Genomic DNA, 16,831 nt, shown 5'->3' with positions numbered 1-16,831 from the left:
AAGTGGAATGCTTTGGATGTGCACGATTTGTTTAGCTGGCTTTGGCTGAATTGGTAGATATAAGTTTATAGAATGATAGTTGAGGCAGTTTTTGTAGACTCACTAGCCAGTACGGCCATTCATGGGGGTATTGTCAATCAGTACTAGTATGTGTTTTTGGTCCAAAAATATGTTACTGTACTATAATATTCCGTTACAGATTAGGGCCATTGATTCAGCTCTGCAGTGTTCGAGAAATTTGTTAGAATAACTGAACGTCACAAGTTTCAGCCCAAGTGTTGTGGAGTATTGGCTGGGTTCTGAATTCTCAATAGGACTAGCTAGTTTCTACGGAACAATTGACCATATGCCGTCGCGAACTCTTGTGCCGATGCCTGTTGCAGTTAGGCTAGCTCCAGTGCTTGTTCGACTTGCAGTTGAGGAAAGTTGAACGGAGCTTGTGTTTAATAGCTACTGTGTGGGTGTCGATTTGTTGGACCTACATATAAAATAAAAAATGCTCAATCTCTTGCGTCTGCCTTCTCTCAATCTCCTGCGCTTGCACTGCTCCGGCTGTATCCGCCGTATCAATGATTTTTTCTCGCGTCGAATCAAGTTTCATGGTCGATTTCAAGTCTGACAACCAAAAATCGACCGTCACTACGTGTATGGTTCGGTTTCAACTGCCCACTGTTCGATTTTTTTTTTACACACCAGAGCTGCCCCTAGGCTTGTTTGGATTGAGCCCGCCCAGGCAGCAATGGTGGCCTAGGCAGCAATCGGCCCCCAAACAATTGAAATCGCACAACTTTTTATTCAAAAAAGAAATGGCACATCTGGGCGTGCTGCCTGCGCCAGGCGCCTAGGCAGGCTGCAACCTACAAGCATTCAATCTGTTCAGCTGCCAGCAGCAGCACCACCACCAATCGGCTGGTCTAGAAACCGGCTGATTGCAACTGATTCAATAGTATTGTGTGAGAGAGAAATGCACGGAAAGAAACCGGCTGGTGGTGGTGCTGCTGCTGGAAGCCGAACAGAGTGAGGGGCTGGACCTGATGGAGCGATCGGCTGCTCTCTGAATTCAGTTTGAATTTAGAATTCAGTCTGAATTCCTTTCTTCTTTACCTTAAATTCAGACTCACTCTGTTCGGCTAGCTGTGGCTGGTGACTAGTGCTGATTTGATGTGAGAGAAAAATATTGTTGGCTGGTTGCAGCCGAACCACGACCGTCGTGCTCACGCCCCCAATGAATAGAAGCTTCCAGGCCTTGGGCCTTCTGGCTGTAAGGCTGTTGGGCCAGGCCATGCGATGCTCTATGCTGTTGGTGGGACCGTCTTTGCAGCAGTTGTGAAGCACCTTGTATTCCAGAGCACGAGCAGAACATTCAAGCTAGCAGATACAGGAAATCCTCGAAACGAGGGCATACAACAGAAATAAGCTACACAAGTCAGACTTAAGACACAATAGCAAGTGTGGCCCGAAAAACTTGTTAAACAACAAAATCATGTGTTGTAAACATAAATAAATTTCTGAAGCTTCTATCAAGTTAATCAATAACTAACAAAGTCAGCATAATTTATGAAGGAATGCTTTTGGTCATACATAAATATTCTGCTCAGGCTCTTCAGAGCAAATCTCAGCTTGTCAGTTACGAGATCTCGTCAGTTACAACTCAGATACAAACACAATCGAGCGCCTGGTACCCAAAATGTGCTTCTAACTATCAGGCTCTGACTAGCTATGTTGTGTGTCCAGATTTTGTCTACGGGCTCCTGTGAGTATCAGGAAATGTGCCTACCCTTGGTCTGAAGTCGAGAATTTGGCTTCTGAGCATGAAGAACTTTGTAGGAGCGCGCAAAGTTCTTGACTAGCGGCAATCCAACTAAGCGGCAACACCTGCTAAGTTGAGCACCTTCCCTTTGATCCGTTGGTGGGCTGGTAAGATCTGCTGCAAGAAAGGTCAATCCCTGGATTGGAGAATAGTTCTGAACGGGCAGGTGTTATTTCCTCATCCTTGATTTTATTGCAAGAGACGACTTCTAGGCTCTGCAGGTCGCTCCATGAGGTTATCACCGACTCTAGACCTCGAGTTGTTAGTAGTGAGCACCTTTCTAATGACAGGAATTTCACTTTCCTGCACAAGATGAAAAGATGAACATGGTGAGGTACGATCCTATACCAGGTCTGATACATAGTAAGTTCTACATATATAACCAATCATCTCCCTGCAAAAATGCACGCCCAATATGGCTCCAACTCCATTAGTACCATATTTGGCCAGGTCATATTTACTCAGGGATTTCGAAAGAAGCAAGATAGAAATATCCAGATCAAAGCTAACAAAATTTAGTAATTAGCCCTACTGTTTCCAGTAGAAGTATACTGGTGGCTACTCCATTTCTTTTCCTACTCATTGATGTATTTAGTATTGTATTGCAAAAGGGGGTATTTTGATAAGTGAAGCAACAAGTGTAGTGACACTGGAGATGGTACGGTTTTTCTTATGAAAACCCGGGAAACATGTTGTCTTGCAAGTCTCTACAACAGAAGTGGAAAAATGAGAAGGAAACAAAGCCAATGATCTTACATGGAGTACTGAAATACATCGAAAATGAGAGACAGGCCACAAAACAAAAATGAAAAGAAGAATCCAGATCAAAGGCACGGATGAGTACAAGTAACCTGATTACACATGGAAGTCGTTAACTTACAAATGCTTCATGTTTACTACGAACACAGATCAGGAACTGTCTACACATGGTCAAATTTATGCACAAATAACAAAATAAACTATTGACTTCATATGGTACAGAAAAAAAAACTATCAACTTTAGTAGCTTACACAGCTAAATTAGTAGTACATGAGATACATGGTCAATTCTTGTCCTTTTAGAACACATACGAACTAGGAAAGCTAAGAAGATTGTTCAGTTGCATATCAAATAAGTAAACCGTATATTTATTCAGTATTGACTATTGACATGCAAGATACATAACCAAATTATTGATTGCTCCAAATAGTCATGTTATAGCGTTTGATTTATGATTTTCGGTGGAAGCTGAAAGTAACTTATTTCCTATCTTAATCAAACCCACCTATTCAGATTCCTCTTATCTATGTCATGTTTTACATTTTGTCATTACTTAGTCAAACTAATGGTGACATGTAGATAATCAGCAGGCTATTATATATCAAAGCTACAATGCTACATAAAACATGAGGCTATGGATATCATTGGCCTGAATAAACTGACACGGTGGAGGAACAATAGTTATCAGGTGCGGCAGCATGGCTTGGCACACAAAAAGGGTTCCAACTAAATGCATTTTCGAAAATTGATGGTGCATGTCTGCACTCTGCACTATTGAGATGTATATTTTTCTGTTTTGACAAAAAGCAAACTATCATATTGGACTTCAACATCAAATGCCTAGCTGCAGTGCTTATGCCAGGGTCACACAGAAGTACAGCAACATCAGTAAACATTTAAAATCTGCTAGTGAAGAATATCATAGTGCAGGTGTTAGAAGGTTTGCAAACAACCATAATTTGCACTCAAAAGTCACAAGGCAGTTCTTCATTTTTCAATCACCCCACAACTAGTGGTGACTCCAAACACTGAGGGGTATGGTCCATAAGTACCCAGCAATCAAACTTAGATAGCCTGGCATCTGACACCAACCAATATAGCACCTCATGCACATATAGCGTTATTTGTTGGCAGCATGTGACAATCACAGTAAGCATAAATCAGGAAGGATGAAACAGTCAAAAGCACAAAGCTGTCCCCATTATGCAATCATTAACTACATCAAGAAACCAGTAATTAATACACTTAAGTAATTAGATTGATGATTCTAGTACCTGCATAGGCCAACCAAGGCAAACATATCGTCTTCGAGGCCCCAGCAACTCTGGAACTGAATCTCACGGGCACCCTCAACGGTCATGCAGCTGGCACCGGTGCAGCTGCAGGCTTTCCAGCATGAGGCAAGCCCCGAGATATTCTGCCGGCCCAGGATCATCATCAATCCGGTGGTTCGTGCGCGGCGGGCATTGGGGATCTGAGGATTCAAACGAAGTAGTTAGCTCTAATCTTCTATTGGTTTTGTTATCACTGTAGAGTGTAGACACAAATTGCAAAGTGGATTCGAACGATTTTATCTACACTCAAATTCTGTTTCTCTTGTCAGGCAGGGGATGTATTTCTTATTAATTAGAGTAGAAAAATGATTTTGTAAGCTCTCCTGTGAGGTAAGAAATGTCAACACCTAGAACTGTACCAAACATAAAAAAGGCATGAAGAGCAGAAACCTGAAGTTATAAGGTATCAGCATGTCAATCTAATAATGTTTGATAATCACTGGCTATTAAATTCAAGAGTAAATAACATGGGTTTGATTTTTCATGGTAACAAGGTAAGGTGGCATCATTGCTATTTACCTGTATGTAATGGATAGGTTTGTTGATAATATGTTAATGTGATCTGCAAATTAGGATTTAGAAATGAATACCTAGTATTGCCATGATCGCAATGTATCCAAATGAAAACCAAAATAACTTAAAAGAGTTAAACTGACTTGGTGTACTTTTTTAATGTCTGAGTATTACATATTTATTTGTTATCATGAAGCAGTTGGGGACTCAATGTGTATATGTACTTTGAATTTGTGATTCAGAATAAGCACTATCTAGTTCTAAATTTTGGAATGAAAATATCCATACAGGAGTAAGCACATATCTGATGTTAAAGTTCAAACGTCAATGTGTTTGTAGTATATCCAAATTAGAAGTCATGAAATTAATATCAATTTAATCCCTAAAGCATTATATGGAAATGAAAAGTTTAAATTATCTTAAGGGAGCTGGCTTCAAATATTTTTTTTTTAATTTCACAATTAGAACTCTCTTTTATCTTACTACAACGCAATTTGGAATAATCTATCATTATGAATATAAGCCCTATCTCTGAAAGATAGAATCAGTACCTTGCAATCCAGGCATCGTTGTAATATCTAAGAGTAAATAGCCATGCAAGCTTCATTGCAATACAATTACACATGAAGAAACAGAGTTATACAATTAATGGTAACACCATTACTTCTAGGAAGAAGCATGGAAAAAATTACCTGCAGTGTCACTGTTCACACTGCTTACGCATGCAACAGATGAATGGCTAAATGAAATAAGCTACCTTTACATGAATGGCCACGGAGGAAGCATATCATGCTCATATCTGGTGCGGTGGTTACCCCAAAGAAATCCAAAAATATATTTTCATTAAGGAACTAATTTTCTCATATAATGTGTACCCATCAATAAGCCAGAGAACTTCATGTCTCACAACAGGCGTGCAAAATGAACTTTTGTAGACATTTGCAGAACAGGAACAGAAGAAGATAATTACCTTCATAAAGAAACAGAATTTTATGGTAGTGGTATCGATGGTCCTGAATAATACGGTAACCTTAAATTAAAGTTGCTATATGCCTGGGAGATTGGCATTTTATCGAACACCTTGCTGGCAGTGGAGGCATGTCATCAGTGGCTGGACCGCTGGAACTGCTGCTCGCACATTGTCCTGTCAATTTGCAGTATGAGCTGCTCCTCCAGCTCCCTTCTATCGCTGCACCGCAGGAGCTCCACCAGTCCGATGGCCGGGGTTGCATCGATCTGTAGCTCGCGTGGCTCCGTGGCCTAGGTGGTGGAGAGGCAGAGCTTAGCCTGGGAGGGAGGCGATCAACACACTGGCATCCTGAGAGTGCATAGCTCGAGCCTCTCAGCAGTCGGCGAGCCTTCAGTCTGCCAGACACCTCTGTCGCTCGAAGTGAAGCAGGCACCCGACCTTCATGGCTTCATCAACATGCGACGGCTAGCAGCCAGCCGATTGGAGCCACAACACAATTTTGGCCCTTGCCTGTGCTTGCGAGCCATAGTTTTGGCGTACCCGGGCGCCTCTTCGCCCTCAATGATTGCACTTTACCTCGGGCACTGGCATCGGTGAAGCAGAGCAGGGGGTTCTCTTGCTCCTCAATGGCCGCGGAGGCGTTGGAGCAGGGGTGAGTCGGTGACGGGTTGGATGGAGGCGGCAACGATGAACAGTGGGGAGTCTAGCGCTCGGAATGAAAGATCTAGAAACCGATCAAAATCCAATGCCGATAGAAAAATATGCGACGTGGCCCAATAGGATGCTTGAGCTTGGCTCAGATTTCGTTACGAGAAGACTAGAAACCTGGCGCGGCTTTGCCGCATCCTCTGGTGGTGTTTAGCCAGTGTTTCTATAAGGGAGAACAACAAGCTTCAGAGTGCTGTTTTGCTATTTGGATATGACTTCTAAATCAAATCAACCATTAACATGCATTAATAATAAAGACTTTTTATGAATAAATTTATATGCATTTGAGATGTGACATTGTTAGATTTATCCCCACATTGGTGGACATCAGTGCTGGAATGCCCGCGCCTTGGCTGGGGTTCACCAAGGACTCCAGAGTTTGCCCATTTGCAGTAACATGGTTACAGAGAGAGATGACCAGCAAGAGCAGGAGTGCAGGACATTGCACAGCGCTTCTTCACGGTGGCACGCGCCTCTGCTAGGTTCAACTCATCCAGGGATACAATTAGGAATCCATAGTCGCGCTAGTATGCCGACAAGGAGTAGCCTTCCATGCAGCGAGATGATGAGTATTTGAGTTCTTAGCCAATCGGCATGCAGGCCTCCCACCGGAGGGAGAAAGCGCAGGTGGAGGTGGCGCCGAGCAACTTCGCAGCACAGTAAGCACGGCGGTCGCCGGCCGGCACGGCAACGTAGCTGCAGATGGTGAAGGCGAACGTGACGGCGGTGTTAGCGTGGCTGCCGGCGTCGGCTGCGATGAACAGCGCGATCGTCCAGGTCCTTCTTGTTCAAGAAATAATATGCTAGAGTTGCGGAAGACGAAGGATCCGATTTATGGAATCACGCGGCAGCTCGCGTAATACTGTGGGAGCAGGAAGAGTCTGGAGATTTCCTTCAGGAATCAGGGCTGTGCTGGGAAAGAATCCCAGACCAACGGTGAATTTTTAGCTTGTGTTCCGTCCGTCCGTATACGTGGCTCGTCCTCCGTTCGATTTCGGCTCGATGGCAAAAGATGCGGTCCACCGGTAAAGATAGCAATGGTTCGGTTTCGGGTCAGATATCCACGGATTTCGAGTCTTGCGGGTTCAGATTCGGAGATGATTTCTCACCTACGATTTTTAGGTTCGGAGCCCCGAAACTTATCGGGTTCAATTTCGGATTTGGTTTTTCACCCGTGGATACCATGTAGAGTAAAACCTCATGTTTTATAGTACATTTAGTAATAATTTCCCAAAAAATAGTACATTTAGTAATAACTTTGTTTACTTATACTATTAAATTTATTCTAAGTTGACTTAGAAAATTATTTACTATTTGTTGCATCTTGTTTATACATGTAAATGTTGTATATATCATGTATATGTTTATAAGAAGTACTTATTGCTCTTACTATGTTGTCATACAAATCGGGTTTCGGGTGTCCAATCAGATTCCGGGTATCAGCGGTTTCGGTTTTGGGAATGGATTTTCACCCGAATTGGTGTTCGGGTCGGGTTCGGGTTTTAAGTTCGGGTTTTGATTTTGGGTGCCCGGACACTCTATCCGACCCAAACCCGACCCATTGTCATCCTTTGCCGCCGGGTCGAGGCTTGGTGGGGGGTTTTGGGGTTTGGAAATTGGCGTTGCCTTTGCTGCTTGACGGATTGAGGCGGGGGTGCGGGTTGGGATCAATATTAAAAATAGCGGCCTAACACGTTTAGCGGCCTAATCTCATTTAGCGGTTTTGCAAATCAAAAATTAAATTCAGAATTTATATGTTTAGAACATCAAATCAAACAGATATAGGTCACAAAGGTCGTTAAATCATGCGCTGAAGTACATTTAGAGCTTTGTTCCCTCGTTATATTACTGCTGAAATACTAAGTTCTGTAAATGGAGTTCAATATTGTTGAAAATAGCAATGTATATCTATGAGAAGCTTCTAAAAGATTAGAGGGTATGCATGAACCATAGTTGCCATATTTTCTGGTAAAATATGGAATAGATATTTGTATAGTTAGATAAGCATAAGAAAAAATCTAAAATTAGATATTTTATAGAAAGTGTGTAGAAGATGGACACATGACAAAATCATATGAGTCATGAAGTCCTATAAACAGTGGTGCTCCCGTTCCCTCTTGTAGAAGATGGTAAAGGTTGTCGTGTAGAGTAGTGTTACGGTAGATAAACATTTATTTGTAACATGTTCACTCAATATCAAATGAGAATAAAAGAAAATATATTGCATTTTCAAAATTAAAAAGATAATTAGTTATTATTAACCACTTTTTTCTCACCATAACAATATAATAATAAACATCTCAAGGTAACATTTTTTAATATCTTGACTTGCTGCCAGTGAAAGAGTCATAATCAGGCAACATAACATATTAAAAATCCTAATCAGGTAACATAACAACTAAAATAGCATGTAGATAAACCTAAAGAGTCATAATTAGTCAACATAACATACTATTACATTCCAGATTGGTACTATCGATCCTGACCCGCATTGAACAATGTAATGCCCTTACTTTGGAATTAATCCAAGAAATGTGCTGCAACAAAGAAACACATAGCGGCTCAGGCAGCTCCTACCGCCGAAGGAACAGTCGCTTGACAGCGTTCTTAGGAAAAGCCATCATACAGTGCTAGGACTCTTGATGAACCAATAGCATGGAGAGCAGTTTCTAAAGCTTTACCGCTCCTAAAATTGTGTGTGTTCCTCATGAAATTAGGCCTGAAATTCTCGACAATATTTAGCAGCAGTATGCCATTGATTAGCTACTAGACATTGTCTTGCCTTCTCCAAATGTTGATCAAGGCATCATCTGCGTTAGTGCAGCAAGCACAAAGCTCACCCTAATGCAAGAAAAAAGATTAGCTCACTGCATCAGAGGGAAGAGGTAAAGTGCTATGTTGCACACCTTCAGCTTCATTCACGGAGAATAAAAATGTTTAGTGATGAGACACTTGAAAGTACATACTGTTCCCAATTATTATCACATTGATGGGTTTCCAGTTTCCTGCAAAAAAATGTTGCAATCTCAATATCCTCCTAGTTCTGATGCATAGAGTTCTACATATGTACACCAAGAAATCCTCCATGCAATTAAAGGTCATCATTCATATCAGTATTATAATATGGAATGACAACAGTACATCTTTGAGCTATAGATTCTCCATCAACCACGCCTCGAACCATGCACTGGAGTAGGGGGGATAACAACACGGTGATCAACAATAATAGGGCTCCAAAGGATATGTTGATCAGGCTCTGAAACACTAATGCAAAAGATACCAGCAGCTGACGAAATCACCATTGGCGTATGATTAACTCCAAAAGCATGCACGAAAGATGAGAAATTGCCCCTCACCTTCATTCCAGCAACTTATATCAGTCTCAAAGAGGAAGCTCATGGGAAATAATCCACCTCGAGCCGGCTAAACCCTATTGATGTGATCTTGTGGGTTGGCAGGCAACACGGCCAACTGATTCGTTCCAAGCATGCGACAGCAAACGAAGTCTTCGAAGTTGGAGGCCTATCATAGGCGCTAAAAATTAGCCCCTATCTTTTAGCCCCTTCTAGCACCAAAGGACCAAACTAGTCGGGCTATTTGGGGCTAAAGTGAATTAGCCCACTCAAAAAAATTAGTCCATCCAAGATGTGCTTATTGAGACTATTTTAGTATTAGTCTCACCAAAAACCACTTTTCTCCCCCATCCTCTCCATACCCATGCATGAAAGGTAGAGTCAATGATTAGGATATATGCTTTAGTCCTGGTATTAGCCCGTGGATTTAAATAACTTTAGAGGCTATTTAGAGGGTTACTTCAAGAGTTAAATTTTAGTCCTCAAATTAGCCTAAAGGCTAATTCTCCAAACAGGCGCTAGACTTTGCGACGTCATGATGCGGCCAAATCTAACTATCTCGGGACCGAGAGTGCGCGTCGGCACCGCTCGCTTTTCCCCCGACGGTGAAGGCAGCCTATAGGCACAACCATGATGTTCCGGTGTGCATGCATGCATGCTTGCTTTTGGGCTGCATCATGACAGCGAGTGAGGGGAATGACTGCAGGTTGCTGGTGTTTCGTTTAAAGATGGTAACATATATGAAATATCCGCGTACCCATGGATACCAAATCCAACGAGCACGGATATGGGTCTAAATTTGTGTTCACGGGTATGGATGCGGGTTCAACTATAAACCCAACGGATGTCTACAATAGATTTGAAAATCGATACTTGTATCTGGAAACCCGCCAGACCTGCAAACATATTTAATAATAGAGTTGAACAATGACTTTTTTTATGATTGTATGCTTTTATTTGTATTAATATGTGACGACTTGGATTTGAGATGATGGTGGGTAGTATCATATATGAGACTATTTTATTTGTTGGCTTGGACTTATATGTTTGCTTGCTGTTAAAATGGAATTATGTGCTTGATTAGTTGATTTCCTAAAGATTGCGGGTACATGGACGTGCCCGCGGGCTTGCGAGTATCTGCGGATAGCGGGTTCGGGAGTCGAGGCTCGTGGCGGATTACGGGCACGGGTACGGATGCGAATTTAAGCTCGCGGATGAGAGTTTGAGAAATGTATATTCGTACCGGTTTTACCGTTACTTTCTTAAAGCCGGGCGCGCCAGCCATCGTCTCTCGTGATGATGATCGGCGAGCGGGCCGGGAGGTTGGCCACCTGCCTGGAGCGCAGCAGATGGCTGATGTTGTTGTCCTTTTCTGGTGCAAGTATGGAGCCCAGTCCATTCCCCCCTTGGTCCGTGGAAGAGCCATGCATCATGGGTCGGTCAAGACGCGTCAAGTCAACCAGGGCAACGACTCGCGCTGACGACGAAGCCGCTCTTCGTGCATGTGAGGCGGCAACTGTACCCGTACGTTACGGTTGCGGTGAAATTTCGTGGGAACCACTCCTACAACTCCAAGTGTGCGATCTTTTCGTTTTGCATATGAGCCGGTTGGGGTTCAATTTCGTAGTTTTGGTAGAGATGATCGGCGCGTACACTCTCCGCTTTGATCCAAACTGTTAACTAGCTAGTTCATGATATATAGGTTTAAGCTTTTCGAGATCCAATTCCTTTTAAATGGAGAGGTTCGGCCTCATCTCATCCGAGACTTGTGATGATAGCTAGTACTGACTAGAACATTGCGCGGTGTTGCCGCGCAGAAATATGCCATCCAGTTCAGTTTTATTTTAAGAAATTGAACTGCAAAAAGTCTGGGAGATTTTTGTAAAGTTGGTAGACTGCGGGGGTTATTTGGTAAATTTGGTGTCGACGGAGTACCGGTCGATTACTGAAAAGTTCAAGGGGTTTTCATAAAATTTATGGACTTCATAATTATTTTAACAAAGTCTAGGGGGTTTTTTACAAAATTCACGGAGTACGGCACGATTACTAAAAGTTTAGATTTTTTTGTAAAGTAAGGTTCCACAAAGTCCGAGGGGTTTTCCGTTAAATTGATGGACTCCGTGTTTATTTTAACAAAGTTCGGGATTTTTTTTGCAAAATTTACGTCCCTATCCATTCCTGACCGTCGGATCACGATCCGACGGCCAATATTTTCGGAGCTGACGTGGCCCATCTTCCTGGCCTCGAGCGCGACCAGGGTTCAAGATTAGTAAACGGAGACTTCCCATCCACTTCAGCAGGCTCGCCGGTTTCCCAAATTTCACGACAATTTCCTGCTCGGGGATAACGAAAACAACTGTAAACTAGCTAGCGACACCCGTAGAGCCAGAGATGCAGATCGCAAAATTGCCTGTCGGTTGTAGTGTAGCGGCATTTTACTAGTGCCAATGAACAACGGGTCGCCTGGCCAGGTCAAGAAAAAGAAATGGAGAGGCAAGTGCAACTATATTAGATCGTTGCGTCCTAGAAGGGCGCCGGTTTCTCCAGCTCCAGTGTCCTTCACGCGCGGCGACCGGGGTCGACTTGACTACTTGACTTGAGCCCGGCTGGGTACCCTTGCTGGCTGACAGCTGAAATTGCATCTACTTTTTTTAGTCATTTGCAAGACCCCCTTATATTGAGGTTCAACTACACGTTTGTCCTAATTTTTTTTTAACTTTATATGTTTGCGGTTTGCCCCTGTTTTTATCTTTCAGTTGCATGGTTGTCCCTCAAAATGTGCAAAACAGGGCAACCACACAGTTGGAAGACTAAAAACAGAGACAAACATGCAATGTTAAAAGGACAAACGTGTAATTAGACCTCAAAACAAGAGCAGCTTTGCAATTGTTTTCTTTTTCGTCAAGAACAGAACCCCCGGCTGAACGGTGCTTGCTACCGTGTCTGAACTCGTTGTGCCGTATACGTACACGCGACGGAGAATGGAAGCGTCGTCGCCTTTCCGGCAGACCAATGGGCACCGGCTCCGACGCGCAGCAGCAGCAACAACTCCGGGCGACCTTGCCAGTTGCGACTCGCAAGTGAGCTGAGCTCTGAGCACCGCGCGTGCAGACCGGTGCGATCGACTGATCGAGCTCTCGATGGACTGCGAGGAGTGGACGCCGAGCACTCTCCTTTGAAATTTTATTTCCTCGGCGTCCGAAAGGGGACGCGCGCGATCCGTGCCGTGCGATCTGTGGCCGTAGAATCTGCCGGGAAACTTCGAGCCCCCCTAACTTGAAACGCGCGCCTGCCTGCTGGTTCGCGCTGCAGCGCCCCAGCAGGCCAGCACCAAAGTCATCCGGACGCAGCCTGTTTCCCAGTAGGAAAGCATCAAGAACTTGGTACCGGCAGGAATCCAATGAAGCGGCAGGTACAAAACGACGACGCCCTGAGAGGGAGGCGTTCGTTGTTCGCTCATCATTCCATTCGTGCCCGATTGCCGCGAACTTCCTTCTCTTTTGCGACGCAAGGTGTCGCTTTATCCTTCGCGGCTGAATCCTATCTAACTCTCTACCCCTGCTAGCTATATAAACACGGGCAGGATGCGTGTGGAAGCCACGAGCTGGCTACCCCACCGAATTGACACACGCAAGAGCAGCGGCAGAGAGGTGCCTCGCTCGACCAAGGTCTTGCTTGCACGAAGAGCTAGGAACGAAACCGATCACACGGTGCGGCGGAACATGTGGGATCTCGTGCCGACGATTGATCTGCACAGCGGCCTCGTCATGTCGGTGTCATCTTTCCTGATCATGCTCCTCGTCCAGATCCTGCCTCTGGTCGACAACGTCGCCTCGGCGAGCAGGGGCATACGCTCGGCGTCCCGGGCGGTCGTGCGGCTCCTCGCACGCGACGACAGCGCCGTGATCGGCGCGGACGACGACGACGAGGAGGACGACAGCGGCGGCGGCGTCGGCGTGGTTGCACCTGATCCGCGGCAAGCTCGCCGGCATTGCGAGCGGTGCGCTCGGAGGAGGGGCGCGTCGCCGCCCGACGACGTCGCGGCGGTGATGGAGAGGCTCGGGCTGCTGCCCGGCGGCGGGGCCGACGTCGCGGATGACGGCGGGGAGGCGTGCGGCGGGTGCGAGGCGGCGTGGGCGGTGGACGACCTGCTGGAGAGCAAGGTCGCCAGCGAGGCCGAGCTGCGGGAGGCGTTCTACGTGTTCGACCGCGACGAGGACGGCTTCGTGGGCGCCGCCGAGCTGTGGAACGTGATGCGGCGGCTCGGCATGCCCGAGGGCGCGCGGCCGGAGGACTGCCGGAGGATGATCGCCGCGCACGACGCCGACGGCGATGGCAGGATCAGCTTCCGCGAGTTCAGGGCCATGATGGAGAACGCGGTTTGATGATCCATTATTAGTCAGCTTACTTACTCATCAGTGCGGCCCTGCGTTGTTTCATATTTTTATCGTATCTTCGTTAGTACTTCTCGTTGGACAATCGATGAGTTAGCAATTAGCAGGCATTACTGTGAGTCTGTAATCTATATATGTTCAGCGCTCACTTGAGCTAAAATGCAACTGCGTTTGAATAAAATATATGTAAACTGAAATCCGGAGACCGGAGGCCCTGCTGCATTCTAAGTTGACTGGCGTCTGAACATGGCACGGCCGTCTTAGCACTGACGTCCGGTTCCCTAGCCAGTGCTACACGAAGCTTGAATTGAATCGTCATGCACGCTAGCGCGTGCCGTGTCTGGAAAGAGGAGCCTTTCTAGTCAGCGAATCCTCGCGACTCCACGGCTGGAAGCTTGGAACAACTGGAAGTAGCTCTCTGTGAAAGTTATCGGGTGCTCTAATCTAAGAAGGGGAGGGGGTGAATTAGACACTAATAAAAATTTAGACCTATGGCTCCAACTAGTTTGCACAAAATTTAAACTAAAACATGCTATCTAGATGTGCAACTAGGTTGTTCTAATGTGAAACCCCTATCCCAAAAGAGTTTAGAAACCTATAGCCTTTCCTATCAAGAAACTATTCTATGAAAATAAAGGCACACAAATTGCTAGTATGAAATGCGGAAGCTTAAAGAGAGGGATAGGAGATAGCAAACTCTTGACGCGGGTGTTTATCCCGTGGTTCGGTTAGCCACAAAGGCACACCTACATCCACGTTGTTGTAACACTCACTAAGAGTATTGCTACTCGGCCACCAAGTCTATTCCGTGAACACAATCACGGTCACCTTGGCCCCGGGTTCCACTAAGGAGCTTCTCCATAAAGATGGGGGTCTCCACGTCCCCCGCACAAAGTGTCGTCGCCGCTCCACACCAAGTCGGAGGGTCGATGACGTTGCCGGCGAGCTTCACGCTCCAAGGTGCCGGCGCACCAAGCTCTTGTTTTGGTTCACTAGAGAACCACAGCACAAAGGCTCAAGGTCTTGCAATCACACTCACTAAGAGCTAATCTAGCACTCACACTTTACAAAGCTAGCGCTATAAGCTAAGGATATAATCTATGAGCTCTTGTATGGCTTGGAGATGTTCTTGGATGTGTATGAGGTATCTTGGGACTCCAGCAAACTTCAAATGGCCTGGGTGAGACGTATATATAGGCCACCAAGTCTTGTAGCCGTTGCTCCAACGGTCAGCTGAAATTCTGCGTATCACTGGAAGAACCGATACCTCTGGCAGGGGTAGCGTCGGTTCATCCGGTCACACATAACACGAAGTAGCCGTTGAACTTCTGACAGCTGACACAGTGGCCACCGGTTGAACCGATGCTTTGTACCGATGCATCACCGGTTCATCCGGTACTTAAGGATCTTCTCCTAGGCGCTGACGTCATTACACCGATGGTATGCACCGATGCCTCACCGGTTCAACCGGTGCTGAAGACTTGTCTCTTGCGCGTGTCACACCCTGAAATTTTTGAATTTCAGGATGTGATTAAAATTAAAAATAAAACAACAATTTTCTCAAAATTTTAAAATTTTCTCAACATTTATTTTTCTTCACAGAGAATTTAGTGTAAAAGAAAATAAATATTGGTTGTTTTACAAATTAAATGATGTTGTTCTTCTGGTGATGCATTCATGTCACATGCATAGTGTTGTTGAGTGTAACAACCTTTCAAAACGTGTTCTATCATCAAAAATTCTTCCCGGGAATTTTCCGGATTTTTCTGGATTCTTTTCCCATTTTCCCTAGAGCAAACTCTAATTTTTAGAGGCTCTTCCAAATCTTCTCATGAGCTCCAAATATTTTATTTGAGTTCGTTTGGTCCCAATATATTTCTAGGATTTTTCCTAGAATTTTCGGGCCATTTGGAATATTTTTCGGACTTTAAATATGAATTCTAGATTTTTCTAGAATTATTTTAATTTCGAAAATAATTAATTCCGAAATTTTAAATGGGCTAAGTCTATCAAAAGTGCATAAATCCCTAATGGACCTCAAGGGCCCATTCATGTGTTCCCTAATGGGCTAAAGGCACGTAAAGCCCATTAGCATGGGAGGGAGGTTTAATACCACATTGCTAGTTGATGTGGGATGGCGAGACTTTTCTCTCTATATATTAAACCAACCTCTCATGGCAATTCCACACAAAAATATAGACTACCCGTAGGGAGGCTCCTTGTTTGGGAATCCCTAAAATAATCTTTTCCCCAGAATCCCACCATCCTCCGCATCCGTGCATCTCCGGTGAAATCCGACGCCACCCCAGTTCTCAGCTCGTTGTCCTCTTCGTCGTGGTGTCTTCCTTCTCGTGAGTCGTCGCCATTTCGCCGTCGACCCCGTGCCTTCTTCCTCGACTCCGACGATTTTCTTCTTCTCTGGTGAGCAACTTCCTCCGTCTTTTCTTCCCTCTCTCTCTCGCTCTGCTCCGCTCGGTCTTGTTCGCCGTCGCCGCCATCCGCCATGCGCCGCCGCGAGCTCCGCTCCGCCCGCTCTAGCTCTGCGCCGCCGCCAGCCCACCCCAATCCACTCCCGCCGTCCGATTTAGATCCAGCGGCCCAGATCTAATATGACCCGAGTCAACTAAACCAAATACCGTTCAACCGTGGTCATTTTTGCAAATAAACTCCTCCGTTTTTCCAAAATCAACCCTCCGTGCATCGCAGTTCAAAACTATTTCTGTTTTAGTCCAAATCTTTACAGAAAACACCCTGAGCTTTTCCAAAATAGAACCCACCATCCTTAGTGCGTTGTTTTGCAAGCTAGCCCCTGTATCTTACGTTAAATCTCGTTTTAGTCCCTAGTTTCTTTAGAGCTAGCCCCTGAAAGTTTAAATCTATTGCAAACAAGTCCCTAGAATCTTGTTTTAGCCATATCTTCTTCGTTTTAGCTCCATTTTTTTATCGATTCTTGCGCTCACGTGATCCTTGCAACGTGTGCGATAGCTTT

At 45.0% G+C, this 16,831-nt stretch overlaps 1 protein-coding gene and 1 long non-coding RNA gene across 2 annotated transcripts; one reads left to right on the top strand and one right to left on the bottom strand.

Annotated features, from left to right (window-relative positions):
- Positions 1 to 1,525: 1,525 nt before the first annotated feature.
- On the bottom strand, positions 1,526 to 6,215 carry LOC120649324. The gene is made up of 2 exons (XR_005665231.1): positions 3,845 to 6,215; positions 1,526 to 2,113 (listed from the first exon to the last, which is right to left on the bottom strand). It is a non-coding gene; the product is annotated as an uncharacterized LOC120649324 (long non-coding RNA).
- A 6,687-nt stretch (positions 6,216 to 12,902) lies between these two features.
- LOC120649323 (probable calcium-binding protein CML24) lies at positions 12,903 to 14,070 on the top strand. Its single transcript, XM_039926097.1, has one exon. It carries the CDS (start codon positions 13,033 to 13,035, stop codon positions 13,831 to 13,833), a length of 801 nt encoding a protein of 266 aa, XP_039782031.1. The 5' UTR covers positions 12,903 to 13,032; the 3' UTR covers positions 13,834 to 14,070.
- The last annotated feature ends 2,761 nt before the right edge of the window (positions 14,071 to 16,831 follow it).

This window comes from Panicum virgatum, chromosome 9K, assembly GCF_016808335.1.
Source record: "Panicum virgatum strain AP13 chromosome 9K, P.virgatum_v5, whole genome shotgun sequence".
Lineage (NCBI taxonomy): Eukaryota > Viridiplantae > Streptophyta > Magnoliopsida > Poales > Poaceae > Panicum > Panicum virgatum.
The sequence above is the reverse complement of the archived record's forward strand: the minus strand, read 5'-3'. Positions and strand labels throughout refer to the sequence as shown.